The sequence below is a fragment of the Heterodontus francisci genome, chromosome 5 (genome assembly GCF_036365525.1).
Source record: "Heterodontus francisci isolate sHetFra1 chromosome 5, sHetFra1.hap1, whole genome shotgun sequence".
Taxonomy (NCBI): Eukaryota; Metazoa; Chordata; class Chondrichthyes; order Heterodontiformes; family Heterodontidae; genus Heterodontus; species Heterodontus francisci.
This window is the reverse complement of record NC_090375.1, coordinates 8,049,877-8,064,801: the sequence shown is the minus strand read 5'-3', so window position 1 is coordinate 8,064,801 and position 14,925 is coordinate 8,049,877. Positions and strand designations below refer to the sequence as shown.

General features: G+C 52.2%; 1 protein-coding gene across 1 annotated transcript in view; it reads right to left on the bottom strand.

The window, feature by feature from the left end:
- asic1c (acid-sensing (proton-gated) ion channel 1c) overlaps positions 1-14,925 on the bottom strand; it is a 253,571-nt gene that overhangs the window by 69,404 nt on the left and 169,242 nt on the right. Inside the window, exon 2 of the mRNA XM_068030767.1 lies at positions 6,158-6,308. Coding sequence (XP_067886868.1) covers positions 6,158-6,308 — 151 coding nt within the window. The remainder of the gene's footprint in view (positions 1-6,157; positions 6,309-14,925) is intronic.

The window sequence follows — 14,925 nt, the reverse complement described above, 5'->3', positions numbered from 1 at the left end:
CAGGGCCTTGGTGAGGCCACATCTGGAATATTGTGTGCCATTTTGGTCTCCTTGTCAGAGGAAGGATGTTCTTGCTATAGAGGGAGTGCAGCGTAGGTTTACCAGACTGATTCCTGGGATGGCAGGACTGACGTGTGAGGAGAGATTGAGTCGGTTAGGATTATATTCTCTGGAGTTCAGAAGAGTGAAGGGGGGATCTCATAGAAACCTATAAAATTCTAACAGGATTTGACAGGGTAGATGCAGGAAGGATGTTCCCGATGGTGGGGGAGTCCAGAACCAGGGGTCATAGTCTAAGGATACGGGGTAAACCTTTCAGGACTGAGATGAGGAGAAATTTCTTCACCCAGAGAGTGGTGAACCTGTGGAATTCACTACCACAGAAAGCAATTGAGGTCAAAACATTGTATGTTTTCAAGAAGGAGTTAGATATAGCTCTTGGGGCGAAAGGGATCAAAGGGTATGGGGGGAAAGGCAGTACAGGTTACTGAGTTGGCTAATCAGCCTTGATCATAATGAATGGTGGAGCAGGCTTGAAGGGCCAAATGGCCTACTCCTGCTCCTATTTTCTATGTTTCTATAGCGGGGGCTCTGGCACTAATTTTCAAATCCTGTCTGGCCACAGGAGAGGTACCAGAGGACTGGAGGACAGCGAATGTGGTACCATTATTCAAGAAGGGTAGTAGGTATAAACCAGGTAATTACAGGCCGGTGAGTCTAATATCAGAGGTAGGGAAACTATTGGAAAAAATTCTGAGGGACAGGATTAATCTCCACTTGGAGAGGCAGGGATTAATCAAGGATAGTCAGCATTGCTTTGTCAGGGGGAGATCGTGTCTAACAAATTTGATTGAATTTTTCAAGGAAGCGACTAGATGTGTAGATGAGGGTAAGGCAGTTCACAGAATCACAGAATAATACAGTGCAGAAGAGGCCCTTCGGCCCATCGAGTCAGCACCGATGCAATAAAGACACCTGATCTGTCTACCTAATCCCATTTGCCAGCAGTTGGCCCATAGCCTTGAATGTTATGACGTGCTAAGTGCTCATCCAGGTACTTTTTAAAGGATGTGAGGCAACCTGCCTCTACCACCCTCCCAGGCAGTGCATTCCAGACTGTCACCACCCTCTGGGTAAAAATGTTCTTTCTCAAATCCGCCTTAAACCTCCCGCCCCTCACCTTAAACTTGTGACCCCTCGTAACTGACCCTTCAACTAAGGGGAACAGCTGCTCCCTATCCACCCTGTCCATGCCCCTCATAATCTTGTACACCTCGATCAGGTCACCCCTCAGTCTTCTCTGCTCCAGCGAAAACAACCCAAGCCTAACCAACCTCTCTTCATAGCTTAAACGTTCCATCCCAGGCAACATCCTGGTGAATCGCCTCTGCACCCCCTCCAATGCAATCACATCCTTCCTATAATGTGGCGACCAGAATTGCACACAGTACTCCAGCTGTGACCTTACCAAAGTTCTATACAACTCCAACTTGACCTCCCTGCTTTTGTAATCTGTGCCTCGATTGATAAAGGCAAGTGTCCCATATGCTTTTTTCACCACCCTATTAACCTGCCCTTCTGCCTTCAGAGATCTATGGACAAACACGCCAAGGTCCCCTTGTTCCTCGGAACTTCCCAGTGTCAGGCCATTCATTGAATACTTCCGTGTCACATTACTCCTTCCAAAGTGTATCACCTCACACTTTTCAGCGTTAAATTCCATCTGCCACTTTTCTGCCCATTTGATCATCCTGTCTATATCTTCCTGTAACCTAAGACACTCCACCGCACTGTTAACCACTCGGCCAATCTTTGTGTCATCCGCGAACTTACTGATCCTACCCCCCACATAGTCATCTATGTCGTTTATATAAATGACAAACAATAGGGGACCCAGCAGAGATCCCTGTGGTACGCCACTGGACACTGGCTTCCAGTCACTAAAACAGCCGTCTGTCATCACTCTCTGTCTCCTACAGCTAAGCCAATTTTGAATCCACCTTATCAAGTTCCCTTGTATCCAATGTGCATTTGCTTTCTTGATAAGTCTCCCATGTGAGACCTTGTCAAAGGCTTTGCTGAAATCCATGTAAACTACATCAACTGCACTACCCTCATCTACACACCAGGTCACATGCTCAAAAAATTCAATCAAATTTGTTAGGCATGACCTCCCTCTGACAAAGCCATGCTGACTATTCCTAATCAAATTTTGCCTCTCCAAGTGGAGATAGATTCTCTCCTTCAGAATTTTCTTCAATAGTTTCTCTACCACTGACGTGAGACTCACTGGTCTGTAGTTCCCTGGCTTATCTCTACAACCTTTCTTAAATAATGGGACCACATTAGCTGTTCTCCAGTCCTCTGGCACCTCCCCCGTGGCCAGAGAGGAATTAAAAATTAGGGTCAGAGACCCTGCAATCTCCACCCTCGCCTCCCACAGCATCCTGGGACACAAAGCGTCCGGACCTGGAGATTTGTCCACTTTTAAGCCTTCCAAAACCTCCAATACCTTGTCACTCCCTATGACAATTTGCTGAAGAACCTCACAGTCTCTCTCTCTAAGTTCCATATCTACATCCTCTTTCTCTTGGGTGAAGACAGATGTGAAGTATTTGTTCAACACCCTACCAATGTCCTCTGGCTCCACCCACAAATTTCCCCCCTTGGTCCCTAATGGGTTCTACTCTTTCCCTGGTTATCCTCTTCCCATTGATATACTTATAGAATATCTAGGGATTTTCCCTACTTTTACCCGCCAGAGCTTTCTCATATCCCCTCTTTGCTCTCCTAATTGCTTTCTTAAGCTCCATCCAACACTTTCTGTACTCCACTAATGCTTCCGTTGATTTGCTCTCCTTGTATTTGCTAAAAGCCTCTCTTTTCCTTCTCATCGTACCCTGAATGTTTCTGGTCATCCATGGTTCTCTGGGCTTGTTGCTCCTACCTATTACCCTAGAGGGAACATGTTGGGCCTGTACCCTCCCCATTTCCTTTTTGAATGCCCCCCACTGCTCTTCTGTAGATTTCCCGACAAGTAACTCTTTCCAGTCTACCTTGGCCTGATCCTGCCTTATTTTACTAAAATTCGCTCTCCCCCAATCCAAAACCTTTTTTTGCAACTTGTCTATTTCTTTCTCCATGACAAGCTTAAATTGTACCATGTTGTGGTCACTATCACCAAAATGCTCCCCCACCAACACATCAACCACCTGTCCGGCTTCATTCCCCAGAATTAGGTCCAGCACTGCACCCTCCCTTGTTGGATCCTCTACATATTGAGCTAAAAAGTTCTCCTGTATACATTTTAAGAATGCCACTCCATCTAAGCCCTTAACACGATGACTATCCCAATTAATGTTGGGAAAGTTAAAATCACCTAATATAATTACCCTATTATTTTTACACACCTCTGCGAATTGTGCACATATTTGCTCCTCAATTTCCCGCTGACTATCTGGGGGTCTATAATAAACACCTAGCAATGTGGCTGTCCCTTTTTTATTCCTAAACTCTACCCATAAAACTTCATTTGATGCCCCCTCCAAGTGGTTAGCACCGCAGCCTCACAGCTCCAGTGACCCGGGTTCAATTCTGCGTACTGCCTGTGTGGAGTTTGCAAGTTCTCCCTGTGTCTGCGTGGGTTTTCTTCGGGTGCTCCGGTTTCCTCCCACATGCCAAAGACTTGCAGGTTGATAGGTAAATTGGCCATTATAAATTGCCCCTAGTATAGGGAGGTGGTAGGGAAATATAGGGACAGGTGGGGATGTGGTAGGAATATGGAAACAGTGTAGGATTAGTATAAATGGGTGGTTAATGGTCGGCACAGACTCGGTGGGCCGAAGGGCCTGTTTCAGTGCTGTATCTCCAAAAAAAAATCATCTCTCCTTACTGCAGTAACTGACTCCTTAACTAATATTTCAATGCCCCCTCCTCTTTTACCCCCTCCTCTGTCTCGCCTGAAGATTCTATACCCCGGGATATTGAGCTGCCAATCCTGCCCCTCCCTCAACCATGTCTCCGTGATGACTACTATATCACAATTCCACGTGTCAATCCTTGCCCTTAACTCATCCATTTTACCTGCAATACTCCTGGCATTAAAGTAGAAGCCTTCCATCCTGATCTTACTCCCTTGAAACCTACTTCTGCTGTATTCCCTCTGACTTGTTCACTTTCCTGTGTTTAGCTGTGTCCCTATTCTGCTAGGAGTCTGCATCCCCTCCCCCTGCCAAATTATTTTGGTGTAGTCTACATGGACTTCAGTAAGGCTTTTGATAAGGTCCCACATGGGAGATTGGTTAAGAAGGTAAGAGCCCATGGGATCCAAGGTAATTTGGCAAATTGGATTCAAAATTGGCTTAGTGGCAGGAGGCAGAGGGTAACGGTAGAGGGTAGATTTTGTGAATGGAGACCTGTGACCAGTGGGGTACTGCAGAGATTGGTGCTGGGACCCTTGTTGTTTGTTCTGTACATTAATGATTTTGACGTGAATATAGGAGATATGATCAGTAAGTTCATAGACGACATGAAAATTGGTGGTGTCGTAAATAGTGAGGAGGAAAGTCTTAGATTACAGGATGATATAGATGGACTGGTAAGATGGGCGGAGCAGTGGCAAATGGAGTTTGATCCTGAGAAGTGTGAGGTGATGCACTTTGGAGGACTAACAAGGCAATGGAATATACAATGGATGGTAGGACCCTAGGGAGTACAGAGGGTCAGAGGGACCTTGGGGTGCTTGTCCATAGATCACTGAAGGCAGCAGCACAGGTAGATAAGGTGGTTAGGAAGGCATATGGGATAATTGCCTTTATTAGCCGAGGCATAGAATATAAGAGCAAGGAGGTTATGATGGAGCTGTATAAAACGCTAGTTAGGCCACAGCTGGAGTACTGTGTACAGTTCTGGGCACCACACTATAGGAAGGATGTGATTGCACTGGAGAGGGTGCAGAGGAGATTCACCAGGATGTTGCCTGGGCTGGAGCATTTCAGCTATGAAGAGAGACTGGATAGGCTAGGGTTGTTTTCCTTAGAGCAGAGAAGGCTGAGGAGGGACATGTTTGAGGTATACAAAATTATGAGGGGCATAGATAGGAGAGATAGGAAGAGACTTTTTCCCTTAGCGGAGGGGTCAATAACCAGGGGGCACAGATTTAAGGTAAGGGGCAGGAGGTTTAGAGGGGATTTGAGGAAAAAGATTTTCACCCAGAGGGTGGTTGGAATCTGGAAAACACTGCCTGAAGGGGTGGTAGAGGTAGGAACCCTCACAACATTTAAGAAGTATTTAGATGAGCACTTGAAACGCCATAGCATACAAGGCTACAGGCCAAGTGCAGGGAAATTGGATTAGTTAGGCCGGGTGCTTGATGGTTGGCACAGGTGCTTTGGGCCGAAGGGCCTGTTTCTGTGACTCTATATCGCCTTTAACATAGGAAAACATCCCAATTCGCTTCACAGGAGAGGTTAACAAACACAATTGGAAACTGAGCCACAGAAGGTGATATGAGGTGTCTGAAGCTTGATAAACCCCCCATCCCCTCCCTCTCCCCCCGCTCCCCTCCCCTCCCCCCCACCTCGTCGAGACTCCTTCCCCCAGCACTGCTGCACTCTCACCCAGTGTTTCCCCAAATCTCCATCTTTCCCAACAGAGGGCTCTGTCTGCAATCACTCGGACCGTCTCCCATTCGCTACCCTGCCGATCTAGCCTCTCACTCTCATTTGCTGCCGCCAGGAAACAGAAAGAGGAAACGATAATGAGCTCTTGCATGCGATGTGGGCCTCACTGGTAAGGCCAGCATTTGTTGCCCATCCGCAATTGTCCTTGACAACTGAGTGCTTGCTCGGCCATTTCAGAGGGTATTTATGAGTCAACCACATTGCTGTGGGTCTGGAGTCACATGTAGGCCAGACCAGGTAAGAACAGCAGATTTCCTTCCCTCAAGGACATTAGTGAACCAGATGGGATTCTCCCCAACACTGACTACCCTCTACCCTCTCCTCTTCCCCGCCCCTTCACTCCTCCCCTTCGCCCCTGACACTTCGTCCCTCCTCAACCCTCCTCTTCCCGATGCTCCCTCACCCTCCTCACGCTCCCTTCCCTCCCTCCCTGTGGCCATGCTGTTGCTATCTGATTGTTTCTGGCTGCTTCTCACCTGTCTTGTCCCACACTGGGAGATACTCGTCCTGTTGAATGTCCAGCATCACCTCTAGCCCATTTCCTGTCCCGCCTTTCATTGTTGTCAGCAGTGGTTTCCCATCTTTCCCTGAGTTAAACGTGTAACACTTTCCGTAACGTGTGAAAATCTGGGCAGGAAAGATGAACAAGAATAATTCAACCAATCAGCACAATCATACAATCGTAGAATGGTCACAGCACAGAAGGAGGCCACTCGGCCCATCGTATCCATGCTAGCACTCTGTAAGAGCAACTCACCCAGTCCCACTCCCCTGATTTACCCTGTAGCCCTGCAAGTTTTTTCTCCAGATAATTACCCAATTCTCTTTTGAAAGCCACGCCTGAATCTGCCACCACCACACACTCAGGCGGAGCATTCCAGATCCTAACCACTCGCTGGGTAAAAAGAGTATTTCCTCATGTCACTGCTGCTTGTTTTGCCAATCACATTCCACCAATACGAACAGTTTCTCTCTATCTGCTCTGTCCAGACCCCTCATAATTTTGAACACCTCTATCAGATCACCTCTTAATCTTCTCCCCTACAATGAGAAGAGCCCCAGCTCCTCCAACATACCCACGGAACTGAAGAGGCTTGGGGTTGGAATTCACCGGGATCTGATCCCACCTGAAGGTCAGAGGTAATGATTACAGAACAATCCCCAATCCATCCAACACACATCACCTGCATCTCCACAGGGGACATCATCGAGAAACTGCACCTTCTTCCTGCCTGTCTGCTCCATCAAGCATCTCTCCAGCTGTGCTTCTCTGGGTAGTACTGAGGGAGTGCCTCTATCGGAGGGTCAGTACTGAGGGAGTGCTGCAGTGTCAGAGGGTCAGTACTGAGGGAGTGCCTCTATCGGAGGGTCAGTACTGAGGGAGTGCCTCTATCGGAGGGTCAGTACTGAGGGAGTGCTGCACTGTCGGAGGGTCAGTACTGAGGGAGTGCTGCGCTGTTGGAGGGTCAGTACTGAGGGAGTGCTGCAGTGTCAGAGGGTCAGTACTGAGGGAGTGCCTCTATCGGAGGGTCAGTACTGAGGGAGTGCCTCTATCGGAGGGTCAGTACTGAGGGAGTGCTGCACTGTCGGAGAGTCAGTACAGAGGGAGTGCTGCACTGTCAGAGGGTCAGTACTGAGGGAGTGCTGCAGTGTCAGAGGGTCAGTACTGAGGGAGTGCCTCTATCGGAGGGTCAGTACTGAGGGAGTGCCTCTATCGGAGGGTCAGTACTGAGGGAGTGCTGCACTGTCGGAGAGTCAGTACAGAGGGAGTGCTGCACTGTCAGAGGGTCAGTACTGAGGGAGTGCCTCTATCGGAGGGTCAGTACTGAGGGAGTGCTGCACTGTCGGAGAGTCAGTACTGAGGAAGTGCTGCACTGTCAGAGGGTCACTACTGAGGGAGTGCCTCTATCGGAGGGTCAGTACTGAGGGAGTGCTGCACTGTCGGAGAGTCAGTACTGAGGGAGTGCCTCTATCGGAGGGTCAGTACTGAGGGAGTGCCTCTATCGGAGGGTCAGTACTGAGGGAGTGCTGCACTGTCGGAGAGTCAGTACTGAGGGAGTGCTGCACTGTCAGAGGGTCACTACTGAGGGAGTGCCTCTATCGGAGGGTCAGTACTGAGGGAGTGCTGCACTGTCGGAGAGTCAGTACTGAGGGAGTGCCTCTATCGGAGGGTCAGTACTGAGGGAGTGCCTCTATCGGAGGGTCAGTACTGAGGGTGTGCTGCACTGTCGGAGAGTCAGTACTGAGGGAGTGCTGCACTGTCAGAGGGTCAGTACTGAGGGAGTGCCTCTATCGGAGGGTCAGTACTGAGGGAGTGCTGCACTGTCGGAGGGTCAGTACTGAGGGAGTGCTGCGCTGTCGGAGGGTCAGTACTGAGGGAGTGCTGCGCTGTCAGAGGGTCAGTACTGAGGGAGTGCTGCGCTGTCGGAGGGTCAGTACTGAGGGAGTGCTGCGCTGTCGGAGGGTCAGTACTGAGGGAGTGCTGTGCTGTCGGAGGGTCAGTACTGAGGGAGTGCTGCACTGTCGGTGGGTCAGTACTGAGGGAGTGCTGCACTGTCAGAGGGTCAGTACTGAGGGAGTGCCACACTGTCGGTGGGTCAGTACTGAGGGGGTGCTGCACTGTCAGAGGGTCAGTACTGAGGGAGTGCCTCTATCGGAGGGTCAGTACTGAGGGAGTGCTGTGCTGTCGGAGGGTCAGTACTGAGGGAGTGCTGCACTGTCGGAGGGTCAGTACTGAGGGAGTGCCTCTATCGGAGGGTCAGTACTGAGGGAGTGCTGCACTGTCAGAGGGTCACTACTGAGGGAGTGCCTCTATCGGAGGGCCAGTACTGAGGGAGTGTCTCTATCGGAGGGTCAGTGCTGAGGGAGTATCTCTATCGGAGGGTCAGTACTGAGGGAGTTCTGCACTGTCGGAGAGTCAGTACTGAGGGAGTATCTCTATCGGAGGGTCAGTACTGAGGGAGTGCTGCACTGTCGGAGGGTCAGTACTGAGGGAGTGCAGCACTGTCGGAGGGTCAGTACTGAGGGAGTATCTCTATCGGAGGGTCAGTACTGAGGGAGTGCAGCACTGTCGGAGGGTCAGTACTGAGGGAGTATCTCTATCGGAGGGTCAGTACTGAGGGAGTGCTGCACTGTCGGAGGGTCAGTACTGAGGGAGTGCAGCACTGTCGGAGGGTCAGTACTGAGGGAGTATCTCTATCGGAGGGTCAGTACTGAGGGAGTGCAGCACTGTCGGAGGGTCAGTACTGAGGGAGTATCTCTATCGGAGGGTCAGTACTGAGGGAGTGCTGCACTGTCGGAGGGTCAGTACTGAGGGAGTTCTGCACTGTCAGAGAGTCAGTACTGAGGGAGTATCTCTATCGGAGGGTCAGTACTGAGGGAGTGCTGCACTGTCGGAGAGTCAGTACTGAGGGAGTATCTCTATCGGAGGGTCAGTACTGAGGGAGTATCTCTATCGGAGGGTCAGTACTGAGGGAGTTCTGCACTGTCGGAGAGTCAGTACTGAGGGAGTATCTCTATCGGAGGGTCAGTACTGAGGGAGTGCTGCACTGTCGGAGGGTCAGTACTGAGGGAGTGCAGCACTGTTGGAGGGTCAGTACTGAGGGAGTATCTCTATCGGAGGGTCAGTACTGAGGGAGTGCAGCACTGTCGGAGGGTCAGTACTGAGGGAGTATCTCTATCGGAGGGTCAGTACTGAGGGAGTGCTGCACTGTCGGAGGGTCAGTACTGAGGGAGTTCTGCACTGTCAGAGAGTCAGTACTGAGGGAGTATCTCTATCGGAGGGTCAGTACTGAGGGAGTGCTGCACTGTCGGAGAGTCAGTACTGAGGGAGTATCTCTATCGGAGGGTCAGTACTGAGGGAGTGCTGCACTGTCGGAGGGTCAGTACTGAGGGAGTATCTCTATCGGAGGGTCAGTGCTGAGGGCGTATCTCTATCGGAGGGTCAGTACTGAGGGAGTTCTGCACTGTCGGAGAGTCAGTACTGAGGGAGTATCTCTATCGGAGGGTCAGTACTGAGGGAGTGCTGCACTGTCGGAGGGTCAGTACTGAGGGAGTATCTCTATCGGAGGGTCAGTACTGAGGGAGTTCTGCACTGTCGGAGAGTCAGTACTGAGGGAGTATCTCTATCGGATGGTCAGTACTGAGGGAGTGCTGCACTGTTTGAGGGTCAGGACTGAGGGAGTGCTGCACTGTCAGAGGGTCACTACTGAGGGAGTGCCTCTATCGGAGGATCTGTACTGAGGGAGTGCTGCACTGTCTGAGGGTCAGTACTGAGGGAGTGCCTCTATCGGAGGGTCTGTACTGAGGGAGTGCCTCTATCGGAGGGTCAGTACTGAGGGAGTGCTGCACTGTCGGAGGGTCAGTACTGAGGGAGTGCCTCTATCGGAGGGTCAGTACTGAGGGAGTGCTGCACTGTCTGAGGGTCAGGACTGAGGAAGTGCTGCACTGTCTGAGGGTCAGTACTGAGGGAGTGCCTCTATCGGAGGGTCAGTACTGAGGGAGTGCCTCTATCGGAGGGTCAGTACTGAGGGAGTGCTGCACTGTCTGAGGGTCAGTACTGAGGGAGTGCCTCTATCAGAGGGTCAATACTGAGGGAGTGCCTCTATCGGATGTTCAGGACTGAGGGAGTGCTGCACTGTCTGAGGGTCAGGACTGAGGAAGTGCTGCACTGTCTGAGGGTCAAGACTGAGGAAGTGCTATGTTTTGGATGAGATGTTAAACCAAGACCCTGTCTGCCCTCTCGGCTGGGTGTAAAAGATCCCATGGCTTCTATTGACAGAGCGGGGGTGGCGGGGGGTCTCCCCGGTGTCCCAGGTCAATAGTTATTCCTCAGCCACCATCACTAAAAGCAGATTATCTGGTCATTTGAAATGTAGATAGACTTACAGCATATTGTGTCTGTTCCAGCCAAACAGGAGCTCTTCAACCTTATCCTACCTTCCAGCTCTTATATCCTGTGTCTCTGCTAATAAAGGCAAGTATCCTGTATGCCTTCTTGACCACCTTATCTAACTGTCCAGCTACCTTCAGGGATCTGTAGACATGCACTCCAAGGTCCCTCTGTTCCTCTACACTTCTCAGCTTTCTTCTTTATTATCAACCATGTAGCCAATTTTTGTATCACCTGCAAACTTATCACACCCCTTACATTCAAGTCCAAATCAGTGATCTATACCACAAAAAGCAAGGGACCTATAATGGCCCTGTGGAACCCCACTGCAAACAGCCTTCCAGTCACAATAACACCCATCAACCATTACCCTTTGTTTCCTGCCCCTGACCCAATTTTGGGACTAACTTGTCACTTTAACTTGGATCCCATAAGCCTTTACTTTTGTTAACAGTCTGTCATGTGGGACTTTAACAAACCTATATGGACAATATCAAACACACTATCCACCTCAACCCTGCTTGTTATCTCCTCTATAAATTCAATCATGTTAGTCAGACACGACCTTCCCTTAACAAATCCATGTTGACTGTCTTTGATTAATCCTTGTCTTTCGAAATGAAGATTTATCCTGCCCCTCAGAGCTTTTTCAATCATTTTCCCAGCACTAAGGTTAGGTTGATAGGTCTGTAATTATTCGGGCTATCCCTTCCTCCCTCCTTAAGCAACAATGATCACATTGCTGTTTGTGGGATCTTGCTGTGCACAAATTGGCTGCCGCGTTTCCTACATTTGAACAGTGACCACACTTCAAAAATGTCTTCAATGGCTGTAAAGCACTTTGGGATGCCCTGAGGTTGTGAAAGGTGTTATATAAATGCAAGTGAACTGAGTGATAATTGGCAGTGTAGCTGCCGAGAGTGTGAACTGATAACAGTAGAGTGAGATACGACGGGATATCTGGGATCTTAGTGAATAACTGTCCATCTCCTGAACCAATGAGATTTACGGATTGAGAAATAAACAGAGGAACGACAGAGATGAAAATCAGGTGAATTAGAGTCAAATCAGGAACAGAAAAAGAAATAAAGAGGGAAAAAAAGACTGGATTCAGAGAGAGAAAAAATAGACAGAAAGGAAAAGTTACAACTTTTAAAAGAAAATGTTGACATTTTAGAAATCTCCACCAACAATTGACCACCTGCAGGAATGAGACTGAACAGTTTAAATTGTTCCCTTTCTGGGTTGGAGTGATTAATTGGCATTGCATTAACAATTAACATTGTTAAAAGGGTACTTGCCCTGTTAATTATAAGCCCTAACTTTCTATGCCGAGTTTAAAGGACAATTAATGTGCAAATCCAGCAAATACTTAAAAATAGCGTGGAGGCTAAGGATGAGACTATGTGAAGCAAAAGGCAGAGTGTCATAAATCACACATCAAGCTCTGGAGATTCGCAACTCACGGCGTATCTCTTTATCCCCTGAACTCGCTGGTCGATTTGTACACTAATAATGGCATGCATCATTAAAACAACATTAATTTTCCTGCAAGATCAGGCCTGATTTCTGTTTATGAGGCTGGAGTAGAATTTACCCAAATTTTAATGCAGAAGCTGTTTGGTTCATCTGCTGCTGGGGATTAAATCAGCTCACAGTCCAATGAGCAAATGCATCTTTTATGGAATCTTTACTGTGATAACAGTGGCTAAAATGTTGTATGTGAGATTAAAGCCAAGGCTTGCACAGTTTACTGAGTTAACGGTTGCATTGCCTCTCCCGAAAGCCCCCACACACCCTCTCCCCGTGACCCACCCCTCTCACACCCTCTCCCCGTGACCCTCCCCTCTCACACATCCCCGTGACCCTCCCCTCTCACACCCTCTCCCCATGACCCCTCTCACACCCACCCCCCCATGACCCTCTCCCCGTGACCCTCCCCTCTCACACATCCCCGTGACCCACCCCTCTCACACCCTCTCCCCGTGACCCTCCCCTCTCACACCCTCTCCCCATGACCCCTCTCACACCCACCCCCCCATGACCCTCTCCCCGTGACCCTCCCCTCTCACACATCCCCGTGACCCTCCCCTCTCACACCCTCTCCCCATGACCCCTCTCACACCCACCCCCCCATGACCCTCTCCCCGTGACCCTCCCCTCTCACACATCCCCGTGACCCACCCCTCTCACACCCTCTCCCCGTGACCCTCCCCTCTCACACCCTCTCCCCATGACCCCTCTCACACCCACCCCCCCATGACCCTCTCCCCGTGACCCTCCCCTCTCACACCCTGCCCCTGTGACCCTCACCTCTCACACCCTCCCCACTCACACCCTCCCCCCGTGACTGCTCTCACACCCACCCCCCCATGACCCTCTCCCCGTGACCCTCCCCTCTCACACATCCCCGTGACCCACCCCTCTCACACCCTCTCCCCGTGACCCTCCCCTCTCACACCCTCTCCCCATGACCCCTCTCACACCCACCCCCCCATGACCCTCTCCCCGTGACCCTCCCCTCTCACACCCTGCCCCTGTGACCCTCACCTCTCACACCCTCCCCACTCACACCCTCCCCCCGTGACTGCTCTCACACCCACCCCCCATGACCCTCCCCTCTCACACATCCCCGTGACCCACCCCTCTCACACCCACCCCCCATGACACTCCCCCCTCACACCCTCTCCCCGCGACCCACCCCTCTCACACCCTCCCCTCTCACATCCTCCCCCCATGACCCTCCCCTCTCACACCCTCTCCCCATGACCCCTCTCACACCCACCCCCCATGACCCTCCCCCCTCACACCCTCTCCCCGTGACCCTCCCCTCTCACACATCCCCGCGACCCACCCCTCTCACACCCACCCCCCGTGACCCTCCCATCTCACACCCTCTCCCCATGACCCTCCCCTCTCACACCCTCCCCCCGTGACCCTCCCCTCTCACACCCTCTCCCCATGACCCTCCCCTCTCACACCCTCCCCCCATGACCCTCCCCTCTCACACCCTCCCCTCTCACATCCTCCCCCCGTGACCCTCCCCACTCACACCCTCCCCCCATGACCCCTCTCACACCCACCCCCCATGACCCTCCCCTCTCACACCCTCCCCCCGTGACCCTCCCCTCTCACACCATCCCCCCATGACCCTCCCCTCTCACACCCTCCCCCCATGACCCTCCCCTCTCACATTCTCCCCCGTGACCCTCCCCACTCACACCCTCTCCCCGTGACCGCTCTCACACCCACCCCCCATGACCCTCCCCTCTCACGCTCTCTCCCCGTGACCCGCCCCCTCACACCCTCTCCCCGTGACCCTCCCGTCTCACTCCTTCCCCCCATGACCATCCCCTCTCACACCCTCCCCCCGTGACCCCTCTTACACCCACCCCCCATGACCCTCCCCTCTCACACCCTCCCCCGTGACCCTCCCCTCTCACACCCTCTCCCCGTGACCCTTCCCTCTCACACCCTCCCCCCGTGACCCTCCCCTCTCACACCCTCCACCATGACCCTCCCCTCTCACACCCTCCCCCGTGACCCTCCCCTCTCACACCCTCTCCCCGTGACCCTTCCCTCTCACACCCTCCCCCCGTGACCCTCCCCTCTCACACCCTCCCCGTGACCCTCCCCTCTCACACACTGCCCCTGTGACCCTCCCCTCTCACACCCTCCCCACTCACACCCTCCCCCCGTGACTGCTCTCACACCCACCCCCCATGACCCTCCCCTCTCACACCCTCCCTCCGTGACCCTTGCCTCTCACTCCCACCCCCCATGACCATCCCCTCTCACACCCTCCCCCCGTGATCCCTCTTACACCCACCCCCATGACCCTCCCCTCTCACACCCTCCACCCATGACCCTCCACCCATGACCCTCCCCTCTCACACCCTCCCTCCGTGACCCTCCGCTCTCACACCCTCCCCCCGTGCCCCTCCCCTCTCACACCCTCCCTCCGTGACCCTCCCCTCTCACACCCTCCCCCTGTGACCCTCCCCTCTCACACCCTCCCCCCCGTGACCCTCCCCCCCACACCCTCCCCTGTGTCCTCTCTCTGTGACCCCTCACCCCACATCCCTTCCACTGCTGCACCCCACTTGAGTCCCCTCTACCTATGTCCCTGCCACCACACCCCCACCTCATGCATCCCTCCCTTGCGGCCCCTCCCCCACATCCCTCCACTCATGTCCACTTCCTCAGAACTCTCCCCCCCACACCCCTCCCCCACACATCGCTTCCTCCACGCCCCATCCTTCTGTTTTCCTCCCCCCCCCCACACATGAGCCTGGGCCCTTCCTGCTCTGTGTGTGTGGCTCAGTACCATCTCAGGGTTTGATCAGTACAGAC